Here is a 24,441-nt window from a genome sequence, read left to right on the forward strand (position 1 = left end):
GGACAGCGGCAGATCGTGTCCCGCTCGCGACCAGGCGAGTGGCCGGCTCGAACATCGGCTGAACGGTCCGCTTCGCCGAGGGTAGGATAGCTGCATTCCCAGCTCGTAGCGTATTTATTCCCTCCCGCGTTGGCGGCATTCGAGCTTCGCTCGCCCCGCTGGCTGACGGTCGGCGGGGGCCGGCCGCGCGGCGTGCCTGCCCTGACGCGGGGAGAGCTGGACGCCATGGCGTGAGCACTGTACCCTCTCCTGCCGGTGACATGCGGCGTCCGTGGTGGCGGCTGCCGCTGGCGCTCTGCCTGCTCGCGCTGGCCGGCTACGCCGCCGGCGTCGAGGACAAGCCGCTCACCGACCTGCTGCGCGAGATGAACCAGAAGCGTAACCGCAGCGGCACGGCCAGCGACGCGCGCGGCCACCCGCCCTACAGCCGAGACCCGCTTATAGTGGAGACGCGCGACGGCCTGGTGCGCGGCTTCCGCAAGGAGGTGTTTGGCAAGAGCCTGGACGTGTTCTACGGCATCCCGTTTGCGGAGCCGCCCGTCGGTGAGCTGCGCTTCAAGAAGCCGATCCCGGTGGCGCCGTGGGAGGGCGTGTACAACGCGACCACGCTGCCCAACACGTGCCCGCAGGAGACGTTCAGCTACTTCCCTGGCTTCCGCGGCGAAGAGATGTGGAACCCGAACACTCCGCTCTCCGAAGACTGCCTCTATCTCAACATATGGGTGCCGTCCGTCTTTCGGCAGCCGGTGACGCCTAAGACGGAGGTGCTCGTCTGGATCTACGGCGGCGGCTTCATGAGCGGCACGTCCACGCTGGAGGTGTATGACGCTGACATCCTCTCCATCGAGTCCAACCTCATCGTGGCCTCCATGCAGTACCGCGTGGGCGCGTTCGGCTTTCTCTATCTGGGACATCCGGAAGCTCCTGGCAACGTCGGCTTGTTCGACCAGTCGCTGGCGCTGAAGTGGCTGAAGGACAACATCGCCTTCTTCGGAGGCAAGCCAGAGTCGCTGACCATCTTCGGGGAGAGTGCAGGCGCAGCCTCCGTCAGCGTGCACTTCCTCAGTCCTTACAGGTACGTCCTTGTCCTGCACATGTGGGTCATCTTAAAAGTGTGATTTGGCACGACATAGTATTCTATTTTTTATTTGAATTTATGCATCATTTACCTGTGCTGCAACTGTTGTGCGTGTCTTGGTGGTATATCTTATAGACATAGAACGAACCAGTGCGACCTGCGAGATACCTAGCTGGTCAGGCAGCTTGTAAATTTTCTAGGTAATCTGCAAAATGTTTGATGGAAATGCATACATGTTTCGAAAAACGTCCAAGTTTTCATGCAGGTCAATGAATGTCAATAAATGTGACAGCTTGTGGCTACCTAGACTGTACTAAAAAAATTATGAACTGTCCAGCAGATTGCCCGCCACCAGACTATCAAGTTCGCTGACAAGGCTGAAAACGTGCATGATGTAATGTTTTTTTATTGCGGCATGTTTTTATCTAATCTTTGTTCCCATGCTTCGTGGCACCAACAGGCACGGCGCCCATAGTGTGGCCATGTAAACAGACGTTATGTACAAATTAGAAATATTTAATGTTTTCTGATGGGCATCATTCCAAGGTGCAGCTTGTGCGAGCAGCCCATATTAAACGTTAAACGATCAAGTTCGGTTCTAGTGCAGCCAGGCTCACTTGACTGTGCTCGTGAAGGATGAAGTCACCATGAACATTCGAACAAAAACGGACTATAATGTTCATGGCAACAAGGGCGACGGCAAATAAGAGCAATAACGATAAATGTGCACCCAGTGATGTCTGGTCTCAAGGCCCAGCAATTAACACTTTGTGGACTGCCTGGAGAATGGAACAATCGCATAACACACAATGACTACGAAACTGCTAAGAGCATGCATGCAAATGTCACAACCACGAGTGCAACCTTGCAAAAGCAGTTGGGTCGATAAGCCCGAGACGACAGAGCACGAAATAGACCAGTTCAGCCCCGCGGATCTTACAGTTCCATCACATCCGCAGTAGTGGACTTGGATTAGGTTGATAATGTATTTGGGATATTGGGTGGGATGGGATTCTGTTTGGATGTTCATGAACTTAAGTTTACGCTTTTATTTTGACGGCTTCCAGAAACTCGCCAGCAAAACAATAAAGTTGCACCAAGAAAGTGTTCCACTTACGCCTGAACAGGCAGGTGAAACAGTGCGCTTGCGGATATATCTGGTAATGAAGACCTATGCCCAGTTGGAATCAGTCCACATTAAATGCGTAGCTGTAAAGGAATGGCATGAAGGCAAATTGAATCATGTAAATAGGGGACCAATGATGGGTACCTACGCTTATGGATGAGCCTAGGTAATGGCATCACACGGTAAATTAGTGACGTCATCTCCTGTAGTCTTGCTTCGCGTGTAGTGGTGGTTTTCATTCTCTCACCAAACTTTGAACTGGGTACGGGGCATTGCGATACACCAAACATCTCGACAGAGGGTGCCGCAAAAACTGCGACCGCGAAAACCGCGCATTGCAGGTGACCAGAACCGCGTGATGACTGTAAAAGATGTCGTTGTAAAGTCAACGCTTAAAACTGAAAAAGGTTGAAGGTTGGCAAATACAAACGGCGCGCAATAGCAATGGCATGCACATATCACGTGGACAAAATAATCTGACATGGGAGATCCCCACACCATCCTATATGAGTGTAATGAATACGATGGTGCTCCACTCGGCCGACCAAAAACACTGTCCCATATGGGGCTGACCTTTAGTCATGAGATTGCAGGTGAACTGCGATGCCTTTTCTAGTAGTGCGTCGATACCAACTGGGGTCTATAGCTCAAGTACTGTCTTTTTTAATTGAAGGCTTATGGCTCGAGGGGTTTTGGCACTGCATCCAAAGCTCTATCGGTGGCGAGGTCTCGCTTCGGCCATGTTTCAGCAGGGTGGCATGTTCTCGCAGGTTTTTTTTGGTTGTCAGGTTTTAGCAATGTATGCTGCACCACATTCACATGACGTGTTATACCCTGTTGCTGTTCCCAGGTTGTCTTGCCTTTTATGTCGACGAGTCTTTCTCTATGAGTAGGTCTGGAGTCGTGCGGTACTTTAATGTTGAGTGGAGCCAGTGCCCTGCTGATTTTCTCGCTGACGCCTTTGGTATGAGGGATGCTGACGCACGTTGGCTTCCCTGCTTGTTCGTCTGCGGGTTGTGTTTCTTGCTTTGAGTACAGGCCGTAGGGCTGCACCTGACTTGCAAACGTGCGCTAGCAACCTGTAATACATCTCCTTTATGAGCAGGTCTATGTCAACGTACATAAAGGCATATTGATGTTTAAAACTAGCGTAGTAATTTTACTCCTCAACCAATAAACTAAATTCGAAGAGCTCCAGAACGTTCCGTCCTCGCCACAGCCCCTGCAGCGGGTGAGAGGAAACTGTTCGCATGTTCAGGTGTCGACTTTCACACAGACGGCACTGCAGCAGAACACGCATCCTGATGTTCAGATTGTGCGAAGGTCCCACTGAACATGAACAGTGGGCCAAAATGCTCTGCCCAAATGTCAAACATGGTGAAAGGGCGAAGTTTATCAAACGTGGCACGAGAGCACCAGTTATTTGCTCCACCTTCGTCGCAAAAAGGCCCCTGTGCGCATGCAGCTGCCGAAACCAAATACCAGGGAACAACACCATGACTACCAGGCCGTGCGCAGTGGCCGTTTAAAGACAAGCGTAATCGCGCGTGGTCGCTTCACACCCACGTGGAGCCGTCAACCGCTCCGATGTCAGTGGCGCTGCGTGACTCCACTGGCGCCCCACCTACGTACCGAACGTGACGGTCGTAGCTCGGGGCGCTGCCGGGGCGGAGGAGCCCGAGTGCTGCACGTGCCTGCCGGGGCGCCGTCGCCATTCGGAGACGAGCCCCTCAAGGGTCATGGATCACGTCTGTGACTGTGATCCTGCCGGCGGGCCAACTCCTGTGGCCCCCCGTTTGAAGTGCACGCCTGGCAGTTTAATTTTGCAGGCATGCGGGGGCCGTAACGCGTAGCGCGTGCCGCACGGCGCCGATCGGTCCGAGATCGGCACCATACAGAGTCTGTCGGCGGAGAGTCGCGTCGGGCGGTGCAGATGTGGTGGCATTGACTGAGTCGGTTCGGCTAGGCGTGCCGAAATAATGGGCCGCATGGAGGGATGAATGGACGGACGGGGGCTCCTTTAAGCGATCGGCGTGTGTGAAAGCTCGCCGGATGCGGCAGGAGCACGCTAAGAGCGTCAACGGAGCGCATGCATATACTTTTTAGAAACATCGGCGATGGCGAATATTTTGTCGCGTACAGTGATGTCGACGCGTTTGAACATTCGCAGCCTCCAATCTTTAAAAAGAAAATTGGGCCACGTTCGGAGGGAAGGTCTTTTTGAGCGTGTTTTAGAAGAACATTTAGCTAATTTCCTGCCCCCACCCCTCATTCATCTGCGAAACTACGACCTGCTCATATGCCTTCAGACACATGGCCTTTGTCCACCGCACAGGTGAACCAACATGCCATGAGGATGGATGTGTAAGAATACCCGACTGTTTTAGTACAATACCAGCGCTCATATAGATTCATAAAGCCATCCAAAACACCCGCATTACTGATCCCTATATTAATGTGCCCCTTTCAACTCCGACAAGACCATCTCAGTCGCGACTGTGGTAAGAGTTCGACTCATTGGTACGAATTGAGGTCTCCCCGCGGTCTCGAATAGACCCTCTGTCGTGCCGCATTATGACCATGCTCACCATAACGAGGGCCTCCCACCGTACCCGGACTCAGACCATCCGAGTCGCTCACAGTGCAGGGTGAGACCCTTCTGTTCGCCACGATAGGTGTCTCTTGTCGCACGTCGACTCTCCACCATACAAGAGCTTCATCATTGGGACCTCTTTTGGCCCTCTCCTCGGTGCGCGGCTGCCCGCCCTGCCCGCCCGATGGCGCCGGTCTCGTGCATGCAGTCTGCCACTCATTCATGATGGAATGAACCGAAGGCAGTGATGGGGACAGGACCGATGCCGATTGTGTTCTGCGTGGGCAGGGGGAAAGACATGTGCAAAGTCACATGGTTTGGGCGGTTATACAAGTATCAGGTGATCCCGTAGGAGATTTCAGCGTTCGGATAAAAATGCAAAAATTAAACGTCTTGCTACTTGAGATTATGTCAGCAGCTTAGATTTTTACTCATAAGTGTGCAGCCGTGTGTTCTGCATCAATTGCGCTTGCGCGTTTCTTTTGTGGCAGGGTTGCCCGCGCTCTTATTGTGGCCAAACATCATTTACGATGAGCGGTTCATTAGCGCAAATATGACCTTTCCAGTACTCATATTTGAGCTGGATTAAACTGGACCATTAAGTCAAGACCCACACGGACACGCCTTTCCCTAAAGCAGCTTGTCCAGCTCTGTCCTGTGCAGTAGAAAATTAGGACGTTCGTAAGGGGTCCGAGATTATCAATGGGCAGTCAGCGCAACCTCAAGATTGCCCAGCTCGAGTAGTTCTTGACAACTTTAGGAGGCGATTCTTGGAAATCCGCGAACGACCAGCCGTCGCCTAAGGACACAGAGAGCGCTGATTACCATCTGCTGTTCATCATCGAGTCCAGGTCACTATTAACCATGAACGTCAGGAATTCCAGATGATCAGCGTACTGAAACGCTCAGCGTGCCGGAAAAATTGTCAAGGGACCTAAAAATTCGTTAAGAGATGCAAGAATCTGCAGAGGGCCCAAGCACATCACATGGCCTTGAGAGCAGCGGATCCCAGGGGAAGACCCGGCGCGACCATAGGGCAGGAGTTTTGAAACAGCCAAAGCGCTGGAGGCTTTCACCATGCCAAATCGAGAGCAGCTTGTGGTTAGAATAGATGACCCGTGATTAAGAGAATATTCGCCAGGCGTTTACGTGTTCATTTATTAGAGCTCAGCGCGTGGTGTGCAGACGTCTGCAACATTTAGCTACGGCAATAACTTTATGAGCTACACGTGTCGGATGACAATGACTTTAGCAGCTACATGTGTCAATTAAGTCATTCTAACACTTAATTAGGAGTTCCACCGGGTGAATGAAATTGAGGGCGATGCCCAAATTAACCCTGAAAATGGTGTCAGGAAGCCGGACTGCAGCAAAGACCAGTAGCATAGGCCTGAGTTCAAGAGGGCACTAGATTTGACTACAGCCATCGCGTGAATTTCCACTGATTTTGACATCGTCTGCCATTCGGATTCACAGCGCTGATTACTTCAGCACTTTAACAAATCGGAGTTACGAAGAATATGAATTGCTTTTGTCAAATATATTGCGAATGTCAAGGTCTCTCTCTTTCTCATCGATTCGTTATGACTAATATATGGGTCTAGTCGCCCACAACACACGGAATCGATGTTTGGAACACTCTGATCAACATCGGACTCGAGTAGCAGTTTTTTTCTTAAAGCGTAACGGAAGGCAGTCCACTTGACCTGGATGGATGGTAGCTGCCGCTGAGCCGGGCTTCAGCCCGTCTTCGGCTGACCGCGCACTGCCGGAACCGGTCTACCAGCCAGCCGGCCTTCAGCAGGTTAGCCAGCTTGCCAGCGCGGCGCGGGGGGGGGGGGAGGACGCTCGTTGTGGCGTCCAGTCATTCATTATCGCATCTTCCGTCCAGGTCAAGACTTAAGTCGCACGTTCCAGCCTATGAGGAAAGTAGACTGCCCTTTACCTGCTCCAAAGCTCCACCGTGGTATGCCATTTCAATTATGTGGGATAATTGGAGCACGCTCGCGAATGTGCGAAGGTTTCAGTACCATATAGCGTGATTGTGTATGCATCATCGGGGCTTTACAATGGACTCAGATGGTGAGGCGATCTGGTGCAGCCTGCCTTTCACCATGACATGAAGGGCGGGCGCCACCAGGAATCGATCTCCGTACCTTTGGCTCATAAGGTGTAATTGGTAGGCGTGTAATTATGTTGTGCTGTTGTCATCTGTGGAGCTAAGTGTATGTGGGTGAGCGAGTGAGCAAGCATCTGTGAGTGTGGTATGTACTGGCCTTGTAACATGTGTTCTCTTGAGACTCCGTCCCTGGGTCCTATGATGGTTGGTGGTCTTGGTCTTATAATGATTGGATGGTTGGTGGTCTTATAATGATTGGTCTTTTAGAAAGGTAATTAGCTGAAACAGCGATGTTGTTTGTTTCACGACATCAACTATCCTAATCAAAGAGCAAAGAATGTCAAAAGCAAAGTGCATCAAATGCACATTCAAAACCCGATTTTGTGATGAGCGCCACATCGTTACTGTTCGCTGGGAGGGCTGCTTATAATGAGTCCAGCGTATAATGAGTCCAGAGTCCGCCAAGGATTGTGGTACTATGATTGTGAAGAAGGCGGTACTATGATTGTCGTCATAAATTCATATAACATATTTGCGAGCAAGTACTACATACCATCGTACAATCAGAGTCTTGTGGTACACCACAGAACGCAAAAGGTGTGAAGCAAAAAAAGTCACGATATAAAATTTGCCGGCAAACAATGCCTTGCAATCCCCATTTCCTTGAGTGAAAGGTGCTTGAGCACAATTATCGCCCCGAAATGTTGCTGGGTCCGGTTTCCACCAGAGCGTGGTGGTCATGATGAACACAGAAGCGTCTTGCGTGGTTGAGAGATTTAAGTTTATAACTGATCTGGCTGTAGTCTACTCATTTGATTTTGCTATTGTGCGATCATCATTACACACTCGTTTCTTATTCAGTCTGGAGCTTAATTTTCCCAAACAGGTATCGCATTTTCCGTCATGCATGATAGTGCGATGGAATGCTGCTAAGCATTGGCGCCAGAACTGAAAGGGAAGCGCTCCTAACTATTAAGAAAACATCCCAGTTGCCGTACATGGTAAAAAATGAGTACAGAATTATACAAAGGCGTTCCTATCACTTTCCCCACTGGAGCTTCATGCAAGTACCCGTGGTCATGCAGATGGGATGGTCAAAATATCATTTCCACGTACTCTTACCCCCAATAACATGCCCTTTAGCCTTGGGTAGGCCGGCCTTCGAGCGTAATTCAGTGGTTTCCGGCACCTGAGCTAACAACAAGAGGCCCCCTCGTCAGCAGAACCAAGAGCGCAGTCAGCTGACTGGCACGGTGGGGCTCAGTTGGGCGTTGCCCCTGCCCCACAGACGTGCACTCAGTCGTGAGTCCGGACGGTCGTGACCTCATGACCCCCTCCCCTCGTGACCCCTGGTGTGGCACTGTCCGTCTGCGGTTGAACGCTGCAGTGCTCGCACATATGGTGCGTCCTGCATGTGTGAAACAGATGCCTATGACAGCCACGGTCCGTTCAACACTTCGGTGCGCCAGCCTTTCGTTGAAGGGGACCTTTGAAACACCATCTGAAATACGAAGGCTTCCAATCCCTGCCTAGTGGCAAACCAACGCGATCAGTGTTGTCTTGGGATTAAAATTGGGATCCAAGATTGAGGCTATCGTGCAATAATCCAGCTCTGCATCGAATGGTGCGTATGTCATTATCTTTCCTGCCAATTTTCACCCTCTTGACAGATCGACGGCTGGCGACAATGGCAGAGTTCGCCAATGTATTATCTCACCACACAAGTAGGGTACAGCCCCTCCCCCTCCCCCCTCCCACCAGGCTGGATTTTATCGAAACCGATCACCGAGGCACTTCTCTATCTCTAAGTCCATCATTGCATCAGACTGTGCCGGCTGAGCACGTGCAACTGGGTCCTAATGAATGGATGCGCGTGCATGTTGGCAGGTGCGCCACGCGAGCGTCTTAGCACGGAGCGCCTTATCTCTAGCATTGAAGAAATGTAAAAAGTGCTTCATGTTAAGAGGGAGCCTCAGCCCACCCGTTCTATGTTCCGATAACTTCCCGCCCGATTATGAAAACCTGAGCTATGTGCGATTCCTCCCGACGAGATTTACATCCCTAAAAAGACTCAAACTTTTTGAGAGGGCAACAGGGGCTATGACAGAATTATTACGACATTTGTTATCCGACACAGTATTCGCCGCCATTGAGGGCGACCCTTTTGCGCGGCGAGATATTAATATCACGCCCGCAGTCACTCTATCACGCCCAGGTGTCAATTTCTTTTTTGCGTGCGTCATGCGGGCATGCTTTGTTATGCGATGACGCCTGGTCCGGACATAATTTGATGGACAGCCGTGGTGCTGATATGTGGCGGCACCGAGCCGGCCGCCTACCGCCGACCGTCTGACGCGCAGTACTCACAGCCTAACGGCAGGCTAAGCGGAATAGCGGATACACGCACAAGATATGCGCTCAGGTCGATTCCGTAAAGCGCGGGAAACGGCACAGGGACAGCACGGGTGCTACACGTAGGTTCCGTTATGGGCCTCATTTGGCTGCCGACCGCAACAGCAGTCACCGTTTATCGGGGTGCAAGGCTGCCACCCGGCCTTGGGCCGATGACACCCTTCGTCTGATCTTTGCCTTCATTGTGTGAGTTCCGATGGAGTGCGTCTAACGGCACGTGGCACGTAACGCGTGCCACGTGCCATCGATCGACTCCGACCGACACTGGAGGCTTTCGGCGAGGCCGGCGTATCAGATGGCGATACTCGATTGGCGGTTCGTTCACGTCCTTTGAAGCAGCAAACTCGGAAGCTTGGGCATGCGGACAGACAGCGCGTTCCGGTTTTTTCCCAGCGGTCGCCGTGCATGAAATCCCGCCTCACTAACAGACAGAAAACGAAGCTTTTTTCTCTCGATTTCCAAGTAGCCGATTCATCTTCTGGGGACCTCTGGAGCAGGATAACGAATCTTTCAATCATTCGAGACAGCGTGTGGCTCACATCAAGACTATGTGCACCACTTCTTGAAGAGCTTCAGAATTTCGCACAGCCCCTCTTCTTTCATAAACGACATCCAATCCACCCGGTGGCACGTTCCCTCCATTTGAGAGGTGCCTCTCCCAGTGTTTCTGATTTTTAGTGCCGTACCTAGGGAGGGGAGGGGTTAATAGGAAGAACTGAAATGACTCATGTGTGTCTCTCTCACTGTATTTCAGTAGTGGCTGTATGGCTCACCTTCCTGAACTCCGTCTTCAGCCGCGAGTACGTGAGCCGAGGAATCATGCAGAGCGGCACGATCAACGCGCCGTGGAGCATCATGACCAAGGAGAAGGCGTTCCGGGTGGGCAGCACGCTGGTGGACGACTGCGGCTGTAACGCCTCGCGGATCACCGACCAGATGGACGCCGTCATAGAGTGCATGCGCACGGTGCCCTGGCAGGACCTGTCGGCCAAGCAGTGGAACTCGTACGGCGGCATCCTGGACTTCCCGTCGGCGCCCACCATCGACGGCGACTTCCTGCCCAAGCACCCCATCGACATGCTGAAGGAGGGCGACTTCCGACACACCGAGCTGCTGCTGGGCAGCAATAAGGACGAGGGTAAGGGGCTGGAGGAAGGGAGGCGGATTTGCGACCGCCCATTCTCTAGCCAAACACTCAGGTCATGCATTATTCAAGCCATGTCAAGACCAACATAGTGCATACTTGAGATGCATGTAAGGGTTCGGAATGCAAAGTGGAATACTCGGATATGCCCGCCCGCATATCGAAATAGCGAAGCCAAGACAAATCCCATCTCCATGACGGATTTGCCGGTGCGTGAACGGTGGACAGTACAGACCGTCTACCGGATGGGGCATCCCAGCGAATTCTCTCGTTAGCATTGACCTTATGAGGATTCGTAGGAAAAACCAGATGTCAAAACACGGGGTTTGTCCCGTGCACTTTTTGCGATGTGCCTACGCCCCTGATACTTAAACGTGCAGGGGCAGATTGAAGCTAATAACTTTACGAGTCGGCTGAACTATGATGGCCGCTACTCCTGTTTTCTTATCAGAAGTTGGTTTCAAATATTGGTGAAACTAACTTACATTTTGCACGAGAAGACAATTTAAGTATGAACACCTGCGCAGTCCACTTGAGCCCCAGTCTCCTTGTTGAACGAGTAAACTTTGCGCTGAGTGACCCAACCCAGCCAGGCCGTCACGCTCTCTGTAAACACATCAGTACCCACCAGTCTTAGCCCCATGCAGTCGTCAGCTATGACAGGTATAGTTCTTTAAAAGCTATCCCGCATGAGCTTTAAGTACTTGCAAATCAACTGTTGAATGAATGGCTTTCTGCCATATCGGAACTTGCTTGTACAATTTTGTCCCGAACTTGTCGATGGTGGAAATGTAGGCTCTACTTATCTCGGAACAGATCTCGCGCAACGCAGAACGAAGCCGGGTTAGGTCTTACCGACCTATCCTCACATCGCCACAAGACCAACACAGCGCGACCAAGGAGATATGATAATCACACAGGCAAAAAACTTGGGTCGATGTGTTCAGCCAATCCCGGGCTCTCGAGCGCAACCATAGATCTGCTCTTTCGCGATATTGCCAGCGATTATGGTGGATCTTGGAGTACAGAGGTGACAGAGACGTGAAACCGACCGTACGGTATAGGTCAAAGCACCGTCCAGAATTCGTTGGTCGATCTAAGCACCGTCTGACCCATTAGTGCGCCAGTGACCTGCGGGGAAGCGAGCAATGCCGCCTTCTCCAGAACGCGGGCCGGATATAAAACAACGTAGTCTAAGCCTAGAGCCATAAGTCCTAAGAGCTTGAGAGGTGTGTGGGCCAATTTATTGTGTCCATTGCCTACCCACACGATTTCCATCGCTTTGCGTGAGCACGGGTCTGCCACCGTCGTGATCCAGGAAAAGATGCTGGAGTCGTAATTTCGTGGCGCTGAATATGAGCACGAGAACGAGCGCATTGCTTAGCCCGACTGGCATGGAAAAGCCAGATAGTGCTGGCCAAATAGGGCCGACCTGGCCCCTCTCTCGCATTGGTACGGTGCGCGCGAACACTCCTGTCTGGCAAAAAGGCCGGCGACAGAGTGAACTGGTTCGGCGTAACTTGACGGGCTGGTCAAGACCTCAGGACGTGCGCATCAAACTGTGCTTGGGCGGCAGTCTGAACCCACAGGCACTCGTTCAAAGCATTCAAAATGCATTTTCTGAACTAAATCATGGTGCTTTAGTTACCGTCAGCAGGTCCAAATAGTTACGAAATCATCGATTTTATCCAGTAAATTAGCATGCGTGTGCCTGCCCACATTCAGTCGATTTCAAGCATTGCTGACTTGTGAGAATAGTGCGCGCATCATGTTTCTCGATAGTCTCGATCACTGAACCTCTCCCCGCTAGACCCTCATGCAAGGCGAACCTCCAGACGCCTAAGTTATGATATATTAATCTAAAGCACTGGTCGAAATATAATATGAATTTTCTCAAGCTGTTTGACTTCATTAGCTTAGGTTTTGCTCCCAACTACATCGGGATATTTAATAGCTCGTAGGTCCGTTATGACCTCGCCAGTCCCGTGCATCGTGTCCCTCGGTAGTCCCGCACATCATGCCCCTCGATAGTCCCTCACATCATGTCTCTCGGCAGTCCCGCACATCATGCCCCCCGATAGCCCCGCACATGTCCCTCGATAGTTCCGCACATCGTGTCCCTAGATAGTGCCGCATGTAATGTCCCTCGATAGTTCCGCGCATCATGTCCCTCGATAATCCCGCGCATCATGTTTCTCGATAGTCCCGCACATCGTGTTCCTCGATAGTCCCGAGCATCGTGTACCTCGATAGTTCCGCATATCAAGTCCCTCGATAGCCCCGCACATCGTGCCCCTCGATAGTCCCGCGCATCATGTCTCTCGATTGTCCCGCACATCATGTTCCTCGATAGTTCTGCACATCGTGCCCCTCGATAGTCCCGCATATCGTGTCCCTCGATAGTTCCCCATATAATGTCCTTCGATAGCCCTGCACATCGTGTCACTCGATAGTCCCGCGCATCATGTCTCTCGATAGTCCCGCACATCATGTCTCTCGATTGTCCCGCACATCATGCCTCTCGATTGTCCCGCACACCATGTTCCTCGATAGTTCCGCACATCGTGTCCCTCAATAGTCCCGCACATCATGTCCCTCGTTGTCTCGCACACCATGTCCCTCGGTTGTCCCGCACATCATGTCCCTCGGTTGTCCTGCACATCATGTCCCTCGGTTGCCCCGCACATCATGTCCCTCGGTTGTCCCGCACATCATGTCCCTCGGTTGTCTCGCACATCATGTCCCTCGGTTGTCCCGCACATCATGTCCCTCGGTTGTCCCGCACATCATGTCCCTCGGTTGTCCCGCACATCATGTCCCTCGATTGTCCCGCACATCATGTCTCTCGGTTTCCCGCACATCATGTCCCTCGGTTGTCCCGCAGATCATGTCCCTCGGTTGTCCCGCACATCATGTCCCTCGGTTGTCTCGCACATCATGTCCCTCGGTTGTCCCGCACATCATGTCCCTCGGTTGTCCCGCACATCATGTCCCTCGGTTGTCCTGCACATCATGTCCCTCGGTTGTCCCGCGCATCGCGTTTCCCCTGGGCGTAAGGGGCGTACTGGACATGCGAGACAATGCTTTTGTTCCATGACTCCGCAATATGGACGGGTTTCACGCCAACTATGCATCCAATGGACAAGTAACTGGCGATATAGCAGGTTCAGAATTGGCTGCCACAGATGAATTCGGTGTTCGTATTTCAGGTACGTACTTCATCCTCTACGACTTCATACAGTTCTTCAAAAAGGACGACCCAAGCTTCCTGGAGAGGTCCAAGTTTTTGGAAATTATTGAAGCCATCTTTGGGTCTTGGGAGGAAATGGAGAAGCTGGCCATTATATTCCAGGTGAGTGTATAGCATTAGCAGCTGCTCGTTCTAAGAGCGTCCTGACACCGGGCGACGAGACCGAGGGCAAATTCAATTATTGCTGCGGTGGTACATGCATGTCCGCATTGCATAATATGAGGACAGGCGAGAAGCGAACGCATATAACACAGAAAGGCAGCCCAACAAGTTAGCAGACTTACATACTATGTGTGTGTCCATCATGCCGTTGCCGTCATGCCGTCCGTGCTAAGCCGTGATTATCGCGTGAGCTCCATCCTCACCATCCGGTCTTGAAATTCCACGTCAACGGTAGAATTTCGCCGCGAAAACTTAACGTGTCGTGAGATTCGGTGCGGTCCGTCCTGCCCGCTGATGTCTCCTGACCTTTAGCGCGACCTCTGCCACCGGCTGCAGATTACTCCAATGAGGGGTAAATGGCAGGCGTCTGGGGCCGCTTGAGCCGCCTCGCCACGGTCAGTTGACGAAAGCGCACTATCTCATTTGACTGGGAATGTATCATCAAAGCCATAGTCGATCACGAATTCTGCTTGCTTGCAGTACACCGATTGGGACCATATTGACGACGGATATCTCAACCAGAAGATGCTGGGAGATGTGGTTGGGGACTACTACTTTGTGTGCCCCACGAACTACTTCGCGCAGTCTTTCGCTGCACAGGGCATGAATGTCTACTACTACTTTTTCACGCAGGTAAGTGGATTGCAGACGCGGTCAGTTCTGTACTTTTCACTTATTATTAGGTTGAACGCGTCTGATTGGATCGGTAATATCAGCTTCTCGAAATCCACTTGTGGCTCAGAATTTCGTTTGGAATTAGCCGCTCCTGCGGGAGAAATATCATTGGACTCTGCTCACCACTATGAAGGTCATATATTTCATTTACCTTGCTTTTTCCATCGTGTGCTCTGTAGTGTTTCTAACACACTAATCTGTCAAAAAGTGTTGACACCGTAATTTGTACCCATAACTGATTAAAATTAGCATTCTGGATGCGTCTCGACAGTTCTACAATGATACTACCAAATGTTATCATTAGACGTAGCTGGTTCTGAGTTTTCTCACCAGCGTGTGCTTTTGAAATTTCCCCAAAGGTAAGACACTACATTTCAAGTCGTGTGCAGTAAGCTTCCGTAGACGTTACACGAGTTCGTGTTTGTTTAAAGGGAGTGGTCCACATTTGCATGGGGTTTTGACCTGAAATAGTAAACTTGACATAATCAAACAATGACGCATTTAGGAGCATATTTACTAAACAAAGAAATCAGAGGTCTGGAGCAGTCTTTTCCACTTAAAGTCTATCAATAAGTGGACTTATTTCATCATGCCTGATGCTTGCCTCGGTTTATTCAAATGCGTGACACTGCCGTTAAGAGAATGACGCAGCGCCGGCGGAAGCCCTGAGTTGTGATTCGATTCGCATTTGCCGGTTTATATATCGGCATGACGTTTTCTCCCCTCGCTGCAGACATGACGGACAGCGTTGTGCTCTAGAGAACTTGGCTGCGTTTTGTCTTATAAGACATCTCACGTCTGGCGGCAACATGGCAACACACGCATCTGATTATCATTGTAGAATGTTCTGACTTCGGAATATAGCGGCAAGGGGAGTGATCCAGCTGATGTTGAGCGCGCCACTGCATTCCTGCTGCGCCAGACGCGTGCATGCGCTGTGCTTACAACACCCGAGTGGACAGAGCGAGGAACGAGTTATTAACGCTACCCCGCCGCCTCCCTCGGACATGGCTTTAGGCTAACTGAGGCAGTAAAAAAGCGGTACCGTCTAAACGATTGGCCATAAATGATATTTGGGTTGCATGCTGTGCGTATGCCGCCATGTTGCAACAAGCATCATATGGTATCAATGTTGAGAGAAAGAGAGAACACAAATACGTTGTGAGCCTCAAAGGCACGGACATGCTCGTCTTGACATGCGGCTTGGTTCGGGGACTGGTCTGCGTGACAGGTGTGTGTCCTGCACAGTTCGCTTTAAAACACACTCACAAAACACTCTCAGAAGTTGTTATATGATTGAGCTTAACACCGGCCGCTCAACTGTGGCGCGCAGCACAGCGACCCACGTGTGGGCTCTGGGAGTATGTCGAATCGCCCTCTCGCGTGACTCCGGAGGCCCTTGCGCTGGTTCGCCATGAGGGGGCCTTAACAAACGGCAGGTTTACTCGCCATTCTTTACCTTCCGCTGAGTTCCAGAAGCGGTGAGGTGTCGCGCCCTGTCGCATAAGGTAACAACCCACCTCATTCGCCACCCAAACCGCACATGACCGTCGCGGCTTCCGGCATCAGACGTACCGCGCTGCCGTGTCACCCGGTGCGGCGCGCGCCCGCCGCGTGCCGCACGTGCCGTGGCGGGCCGGCACGCGTTGGACGCCGCGTGCCGTGACTGCAGCCGCGTGTTGCAGCGCACCTCGCTGAACCCGTGGGGAGACTGGATGGGCGTGATGCACGGCGACGAGATTGACTACGTGCTCGGCAACCCCATCAACCAGAGCCTGCACTACACGGCGGCCGAGGCCAACCTCAGCCGACGCATCATAGAGCACTACGCCAACTTCATCCGCACGGGGTAAGCCGCGTCACGCTCGCTCCGGGTGCGTCACGCGGTTGGCTCGGGTTGCGTCACGCAGCTGGAGGCGCCCCATGACGTGAGAGCGGCCTCGCCTGGTAGGCGTGGCCCGCCGAGTTAGTGAACGAGGGCAGGGAACCGGGGGAGACTTTTGGCGTCTCACTGGGCTTGTCGGCGGCGCGGGTCTGGAGTCAGCGGTCGGTAAGAAATGTCTGGTGCAGTTGTTCTTCAGGACATGAGGGAGAACGCGGCTCGGGATAAGCCGGAATGATACGTGTGCGCTATGTTCATAAGTTGCATGCTTTTCCAGATCCACCGACCTATGCGATATCAGCCGGGATATTGTTTGTGCAAATTAGTCATGGCTGTTTTGTTGGGTCGCAGGCATACACAGTAGCGGGTGCGTTTCAGCGTCCATTTTGCTTGCATCTGCGGCTGTTAACGACAGCCAAGAGATGACAGCGCATACTTGCGACGCAGTACTTGCTCCGATGTGCTGCCAGATTTGGAAAGAAGTGTGTTGTGATCACGACGGGAAGGAAAACTTTGTTGCACCCGTAGTTTAAACACATATTGAGGTAAAACCACCGCACATTCCAGAAAGCTCTGGTAACAATCAGCGTGGTGTTTCAACATGCAACGGAACGCTGATCAGCGCAAGCATGGACGGCTTGGATAATCAGGTTTACCTAACTAATCCAGCTGCTATAAAAGCTAAAGCACGCACTGTACGTCAGCGCGGTGCAAATCAATGCTGATTGGCTGGGTGTGGTACTATGCCGACGTCAAAGTGGTTGCCGAACAGGCTGGGGCTCTTTGCGTGGCGAGCAGGCGGGAACCTCAACCACATAACATAAATCCGACGCCTTGAGAACTTGGCTCACGTCACACGGCCGCTCTGTCCGCATGATACGTGAGTGTTACATAAGTTACGAATGTTAGCTGAGATTCACTTCATATTGATGCGACACCAGCCGACAATAAGATTAACGGTGCCTGCTTGTGCAGTGAAATATGCTCCCAAATGCACATCCCTCACTTAGACCGTCTTTACTGTTTGCATTTTTAACATTCCAGGTGTACAGGGGCTTAAAATTGAGGGAACATGATGTCAACTCGCTGCGCAGTATGCAGCTGCAAAAGAGCCACCGCAGATGCCTGAGGCACGCTATCTGTCACCAGACCAACCACTGGCGGCTCACTCAGAGCAGGTTGCACATTACATATAACGATGAGCTTGATTACAAGTACCGTATCAGTGTCTGCGACTAGTTAATCTACATGTGGGTAGCTGAGTTCACGTACCGTGGCAAGGACATCACAAAATTTCAATCACACAATCACACAACTTCATCAAATTTCTAATTCGATTCAAACTGGTTTCCCAACTTTAATGAAATATATTTAGGCATGCATGCATGCGTAGCTACGCACATGTATATTATCGTTCGCGGGTCCAATGGGTCCCGTCCTTATGCATACACGCAAGCGGTGCTGCTCCACTCGGTCCACACGGAAGAACACCGAGGAAACTTCAGGCCAGTCAGTTTTAAACTTGTCTAGATAGTGGTTCGCCCAAAGTGATAAGGAGTGCAAGGAGGTTTTGCTACCGTACGGACTTTGCGCCTTGCGCTTATCACACGCCCGGGGCGGATGCTAGTAATTCTTACTATCTGGCCAGATTCCGCTAAACATTAGCGGAATCCGGGTAGCGCTATCTCTCCTCTAACTTTCAGGATGCTGCCTGCCCATTGCACAATTTATTCCACGAAAATTGTCGTTCCGGCTTATGATCCTTGGTTAGATGAAATGTGCCGTGAGATCATCTTCGTGCCATACATAGATCATCGCCTTAATTTAACAGATCCCGTAAACTTAACTTTTAATAGAATCCGTATTCCGATTTCGTCGTCAGCGCACAAAAAAACAGCTTCATTGAATTTAAAAGAACGGTGTTTACTACCTCACCATGCCAATTCAGGTCCAGAATCCAGTCAAGAAAAATCCTAAATCGGTAAAGTCAAGTTAGATTCAAGCGACCTTATTTGGACATGATGCAGAACCAGGACTGATTCGATTCTTGCTCCTTGAATCCGTATGATTCAGCATTCACTCGCAGAGCTCAGTAAAGGCATGACGGTTTTAGACATTGTTTACGATTAGTCGACAGACAATTCAGCTGTCATAACAACTAATGGTTCATCAAACTTCAGGCATGCCGATATTTGAAGAATGTCGAACATTGCTTGGAGTAGATTGGCTTACACGAATTTGGCGAATTATTTTCCAAATGTTTGCAGGGTTTTTAAAAATGCCATGAGTGCAAGATAATGAATGTGTTTCCGTCCAAAACTACATCGGTCTCCACTCCACCTATTCCTTTTCAGAAAATTTGCATGCTTTGTCTACAGATCAAGAAGGCACAAACTGAAAATATATGGTATCAGCCTACCTATTTTGATCATTCTTTATCTTCCTGCAGCTGACCGGCGCGTTGATAGCAATTGGCATTACAATATCCTGATGCTAACGTATAATTGTACAGTCTCTCCTCGGCGCATACATGTGCCGCTGTAGGTGGGGTCGTCGCCGTGCTCCCAACAAAACCTAGCTGGTCTGAAGGCTGCTAAGCGCAGCGCAGCCAGTGACAGTGGCCTGACCTAAGTATGGTCAGAGCACCGCCCAAAGCCGCCCCTTTCCCCTGACGACGCTGAGCTCCGCACGCCTGTTTAGTGGCGCTACCCAGAAAGGTTGGCCAGGACAAAAGTGGAGTGGATGTATGACAAAGAGAGAACGACATGAAGACATGGATGGTGTTGCTGGGTAGCTCCCTGGGACTTGGGTGCCCGCGCGACAGTCGACTTCTGGTTACGGCACAGCTAAACGCAATGAGCCCCACTTTGCAACGATTGTGAAACAATGCCCCGCGCTAATGAGCGGCCATCTGAATGGAAGGATCGGTAAACTGCCGTTTTGGGACATGTGAATTCGATGTAGGTGCCCGCCGTCTTTATGCGACCATGGCATTCCACAACCGATTGTTCAAGCCGCGGCCAGTGCAGATAAATGAGGATGTTCTCACGAATATGTGGGGTTATATTTAGACATCGAGACGCTACTAATGGCTTTCACGTAGTCTTTTAATTTTGACGGCTTCCCCAGCCAATAATATGGTGATCACATTGACACTATAATCAACAAACAATTGCTACCTAATCGCAGTCGCCCACTAGCCAAATTGCCCATAAGTTCAGGTTTTACATTTTTCATACCTTTTCGCGGGATCCTTATGTCGTGTCATTCTTTATTTTGATAATGCCAGGTAAAATGCAAGTGACGCGAATACGTGAGCTCTTGCTCGAAAGTTTCGGCTCTGTCGTGCACAAGAGGGCAGGTCAGACAGAAGGCCTGTGAGGAGTTGGCAAACCCTCCAGCTGAGTTTGTGGAAGATCTCGTCTAAGATTATGTCCCAGAGAACGAAAAACCACACGCGGACATATACCTATGCACATGTTCACGGGCATGTACCTATGGACATGCATCCCCAAAAGAGCCCAAGATCAGGTGCCAGGATTTCGTAAACACGGAACTCTGTGGGTTTTCGCATCTAGCCACAGGTCTAGATCAGTCTGTCCCCAAGTAAAGTGTAAACAACCGTGTGCATTATATCATGAGAGATGAGGGCGTGACATGCGCGTTTTCGGAAAATGATCTGCCAAGTTTTGTTTGCTGACAGCCGTTGGGTTGGGTGGATTGGGTACAAGAAACCTTACCCGTGAAGGCCTCTACCGCAGAGCCGGTGGTCTGACGTCACAGCGTGACCTCTGCCCCGCAGGAGCCCCGTCCGTGAGGGCGTCAGCTGGCCAATATACTCCCGAAACCAGCCGCAGTACTACATCTTCGACGGACGCGTGCGGGGGCTGGGCAACGGGCCGCGCGCCACCGGCTGCGCATTCTGGAACGAGATGATGCCCAGCCTGCGGGAGACGCTGCAGCGGCCCCAGCCCGGGCGCGGTACGTCCCGACTGCCGGCGGCGCCGACGGCCGCTGGCGGCGGTGTGCCTCCGGTCGGATGTAGTGCCTGCACCTGTCTGGAGTGTGTGCTGTGTGTGGTTTGGGGGCACCACCTGCAGGGGGAGAAAGGCAACGCTCATGGTTGGATCAAAGAATCAGTGACGTCACCTTCGCAAGAGAGCTTATGAAGAGATGGGGCCAACAAACCTCTGAACACCATGTAGCCTTAGGGGAGGGTTGATAAGCAAATTTGAGCCATCGAAGGTGGTCGACACCATCTGGACGTACGCAGTCATAAGCCCGCAGGTCAATCACACTCAGAAAACATCTTTAAGTCCTCCCGCCGTAGCGTAGTCAGATCCCGTGTTCGCGTACTTCCAGCGGCATTAATGAGAATCTCACCACACGATTCCACTATTGACAGTATACAGTGACCAGTGCGGAGCGGGCATCAGATGCTGCCTTTTGAGGAATGAGGCGCTTAACGTCAGCTCTACACTACAGCTGCAGCGATTGTTTCCTGTACTTGAGAACTTGTGTGCGGGCTCGCTGGCAGTTGGAGATGGATGAATCGCGAGCCGTCCTGCCTCGTCTTGTCACGTGACGTGTCTGAGCCGCGCGCCACCCACAGGACTACTGCGGCGTCGGCCCTCCGCGGGGGAGGCGGCGCTCTCCGCCTGGTGGGCCGTACCCTGGATCGTCAGTCTCATCGCCTTCATGGCCTGATGCCGGCGACTGGCTGCCCCTTCCGTCGTGCCCTCGGCCTCCTCCGCGACCGCGGGCGCCTGCGCCTGCAGCTGCGCGGCACTGGGAGCTCAGCGCTCGGCGTGGCTGCGAGTGGCGGCTGCCGTCGGCGTCGGCAAGCCTGTCTCCTGGCAGCAGCTGTCGGTGTGTGGTGACGCCCCCTGCCGGGCTGTCTCACGCCACTGGCTCTGGGAATGAAGACACTGCCTCCACCAAATATGGCAATGACTTCAACATTGCCTCTGAGCGTGGAGCACTCGGTTTCACCCAGCAATCCCGCCAGTGATGCATCTCGTACCCCAGCAGCTCTTCGCCAGTGTGGTTTCAGTGTTGTACAGCAGAGTCTCCACCCCCACCCCCTCCACCCCCACCACCAGCGTAGTGTCACTCATGTGTCCCAGCAGTTGCAAATCAGTGGGTATGTACATACCTGGCCATTTTCTGACAGCCCCGCCAGCGTGGTGTATTTCAATACGCAGCTAGAAGAGTGGTGAGCATCATTACGTTCCAGTACCCACCAACTAGCGTGGTACACCTCACTGCACCACACAACCCACACCGTACCCCAACGAACCATAGAAGACCAGAGAAACGTTATGTACCTTGCTGTATCCAGCAAATCACGATGTACCCCAGAAGCGCCCACTTGTACAGCGCACCTGGACGTACTACACCCTATAGGCCCCAGCAACGTTTCGTGCCTCATTTACCCCAGGAGCCCCTCCCCATCCCCCCCCCCCCCCCCCAGTGTGGGTGCAGCTTACTTCAGCTACTAGTGTGGTGTCTCTCACTGTGGAACGGAGGTCTGTAACAGTGCGGTCTCTCAGTTTGATCTCAATGTATCTAGGAGCAGACACCAGCGCGGTGTACCTTATCGTATCCCAGGAGCTGTCTGCCATTGTGGTGAACCTCATCATAACCCAGAAGCTTCCTGTAATTCTCGTGTCTGTCATCGCATCCCAGAGCCTTTCTGTCATTGCAGCGTACTTCGCAGTGCACTGAAGACTTAGGGGTTTGGTGTTTCTCATTGTGTCTCAACAGTCTCCAGTCGGGATTAAGTACCCGACTGTACCTCAGATTACACACTGTACCCCAGAACACACACTGTACCCCAGAACACACACTGTGCCCAACACGCCCCAAGAGGCTGCAGCAACATGCTACCTCACCGTACCAGAGCAGACTACATGGCGCCCCTGCAGCATCAGCAGCATGGTTTACAACACTGCGCATCACTGTATCCTGAGCTGTCCGTCAGCACGATGGGCTTCGGCTACCCCAAGAGCTCCCAGTAACGCGGGTGAGCTTCACTGCACCCAAGACCCACCAGTATGTTGCATTTCACCGGAGTTCTGAATCCCACGTCGGTGTGTCTGGCCTCGCCGTACCTCGGAAGCCTCAGCCAGCGTGGTGTGGCTCACTGCATCCCAGCAGCTTCCCGCTACTGTGATGCAGCAGCAGCAGCGCCTGCACCGGCGTGGTGCGCCTCACTGTACTCCATCACCCTCATGTCAGCGGGTGTACCACATTATAAGATGGCCTACCCGGCAGGTGAGCCTCACAGTGTTCCAGAGGCCGCGCTAGGACGGCGTGCTCCCAATGTGTGACGTGCGTCACGGGCACACCAGCACGATGTGCCAAGCTGTGCTCCAGCAGCCCCATGGGCGCAGTGGGTCAAACTGTGTCCCAGTAGCCCTACCGACGTAGTAAGTCAAACTGTGCCCCAGCAGCCACATGGGACCAGTGAATCAAACTGTGCCCCAGCAGCCTCGCCGACCTAGTAAGGCGAACTGTGCGCCAGCAGTGCTACCAGCCTAGTAAGACAACCTGCGCCCCAGTAGCCCTACCGGCCTAGTAAGTCAAATTGTGCCCAGCAGCCCAATGGGCCCAGTGCATCAAACTGTTCCCCAGCAGCCCCGCCGACCTAGTAAGCCAAACTGTGCCCCAGTAGCCCTACCAGCCTAGTAAGCCAAACTGTGCCCCAGGAGCCCTACCAGCGTAGTGTACCAAACTGCATCCCAGCAATCCCCGCTTTACCCCGCTGCACCCGAGAGTCTTCGCCGGCGTGGTGCGCCTCCTTGCACGCAGCAGCCCAGACCAGCGTGGCCCGCCGTCCAGTCCCCCGCCGGCAGCCTCGCGCAGATCGCTGAGACCGTTCCGTCACCGGACGCGGCCGGAGAAGCGCGGCAGGCCTGTGGTTGACGCCGCCCAGCCCGTTGTTAGCTCTTGTTACGCAGGGATGACGCGTGCGACCGGGGAGCGCGGCGCGGGCATAATGGCGCCGAACGAGCTCACGGATCAGCGCTGGGGGAGCCTCTCGCCCGTCCGCCACCTCTGGCGGCCAGAATGCGACGCGCACAGGCGCGTCAAAAGGGCATGCATTCAGTGAGTAGACTCAAAAGGTCCGCAATGTATGCACCAAACACCGCTCAATGGAAGCTACAGCGTCTCAGTGCGGCGCGTCTCTGACATATGCTCTAAATGATGCAACAACTCGCTGTTGTGAAGTCCTCATGAAGTGTCTCATTACCCGCTCTCCGCCAATTCTTACTAGCCGCGGGGGATAAGTCATTGAGGGAGAAGTGCCAACGAAACGAGGCATGATGCGTCGGAAGTAGAGCCGTCGGCACATCGCCGAGGGAAGAGCTGCAGGGCCGATAGAGCGTCAACATGACCCGGGAGAGAGCTGCAGGGCTGGTAGAGCGTCGACATGACCCGAAAGAGAGCTGCAGGGTCGGTAGAGCGTCGACATGACCCGGGGAAGAGCTGCAAGGCCGGTAGAGCGTCGACATGACCCGAAAGAGAGCTGCAGGGTCGGTAGAGCGTCGACATATCCCGAAAGAGAGCTGCAGAGTTGGTAGAGCGTCGACATGACCCGAAAAAGAGCTGCAAGGTCGGTAAAGCGTTGACATAACCCAGGAGGGAGCTGCAGGGTCGGTGGAGCGTCGACATGACCAAAAAGAGAGCTGCAGGGTCGGTGGAGCGTCGCCATGACCCGGGAGAGAGCTGCAGGGTCGGTGGAGCGTCGCCATGACCCGGGAGAGAGCTGCAGGGCTGGTGGAGCGTCGACATGACCCGGGAGAGAGCTGCAGGGTCGGTGGAGCGTCGCCATGACCCGGGAGAGAGCTGCAGGGTCGGTGGAGCGTCGACATGACCCGGGAGAGAGCTGCAGGGTCGGTGGAGTGTCGACATGACCCGGGAGAGAGCTGCAGGGTCGGTGGAGTGTCGACATGACCCGGGAGAGAGCTGCAGGGTCGGTGGAGTGTCGACATGAC

General features: G+C 52.8%; 1 protein-coding gene across 1 annotated transcript; it reads left to right on the plus strand.

The window, feature by feature from the left end:
• The first annotated feature begins 180 nt into the window (after positions 1-180).
• On the plus strand, positions 181-21,148 carry LOC119102837 (acetylcholinesterase). Its single transcript, XM_037226289.1, has 7 exons — positions 181-1,075; positions 10,123-10,466; positions 13,682-13,824; positions 14,365-14,517; positions 16,245-16,408; positions 20,244-20,422; positions 21,054-21,148. The coding sequence occupies exons 1-7, from the start codon at positions 261-263 to the stop codon at positions 21,146-21,148; spliced, it is 1,893 nt and encodes a 630-aa protein (XP_037082184.1). The 5' UTR covers positions 181-260.
• Positions 21,149-24,441: the final 3,293 nt, after the last annotated feature.

This window comes from Pollicipes pollicipes, unplaced genomic scaffold (assembly GCF_011947565.3).
Source record: "Pollicipes pollicipes isolate AB1234 unplaced genomic scaffold, Ppol_2.1 Scaffold_5724;HRSCAF=6776_pilon_pilon_pilon, whole genome shotgun sequence".
Taxonomy (NCBI): domain Eukaryota; kingdom Metazoa; phylum Arthropoda; class Thecostraca; order Pollicipedomorpha; family Pollicipedidae; genus Pollicipes; species Pollicipes pollicipes.

Excerpts from the sequence above, each read along its gene's own strand:
- LOC119102837 (XM_037226289.1), top strand. The coding sequence starts at position 261 with ATGCGGCGTCCGTGGTGGCGGCTGCCGCTGGCGCTCTGCCTGCTCGCG. Across the intron at positions 10,467-13,681 it reads GGGCAGCAATAAGGACGAGG|GTACGTACTTCATCCTCTAC; the intron begins GTAAGGGGCTGG and ends TTCGTATTTCAG. Across the intron at positions 13,825-14,364 it reads AGCTGGCCATTATATTCCAG|TACACCGATTGGGACCATAT; the intron begins GTGAGTGTATAG and ends GCTTGCTTGCAG.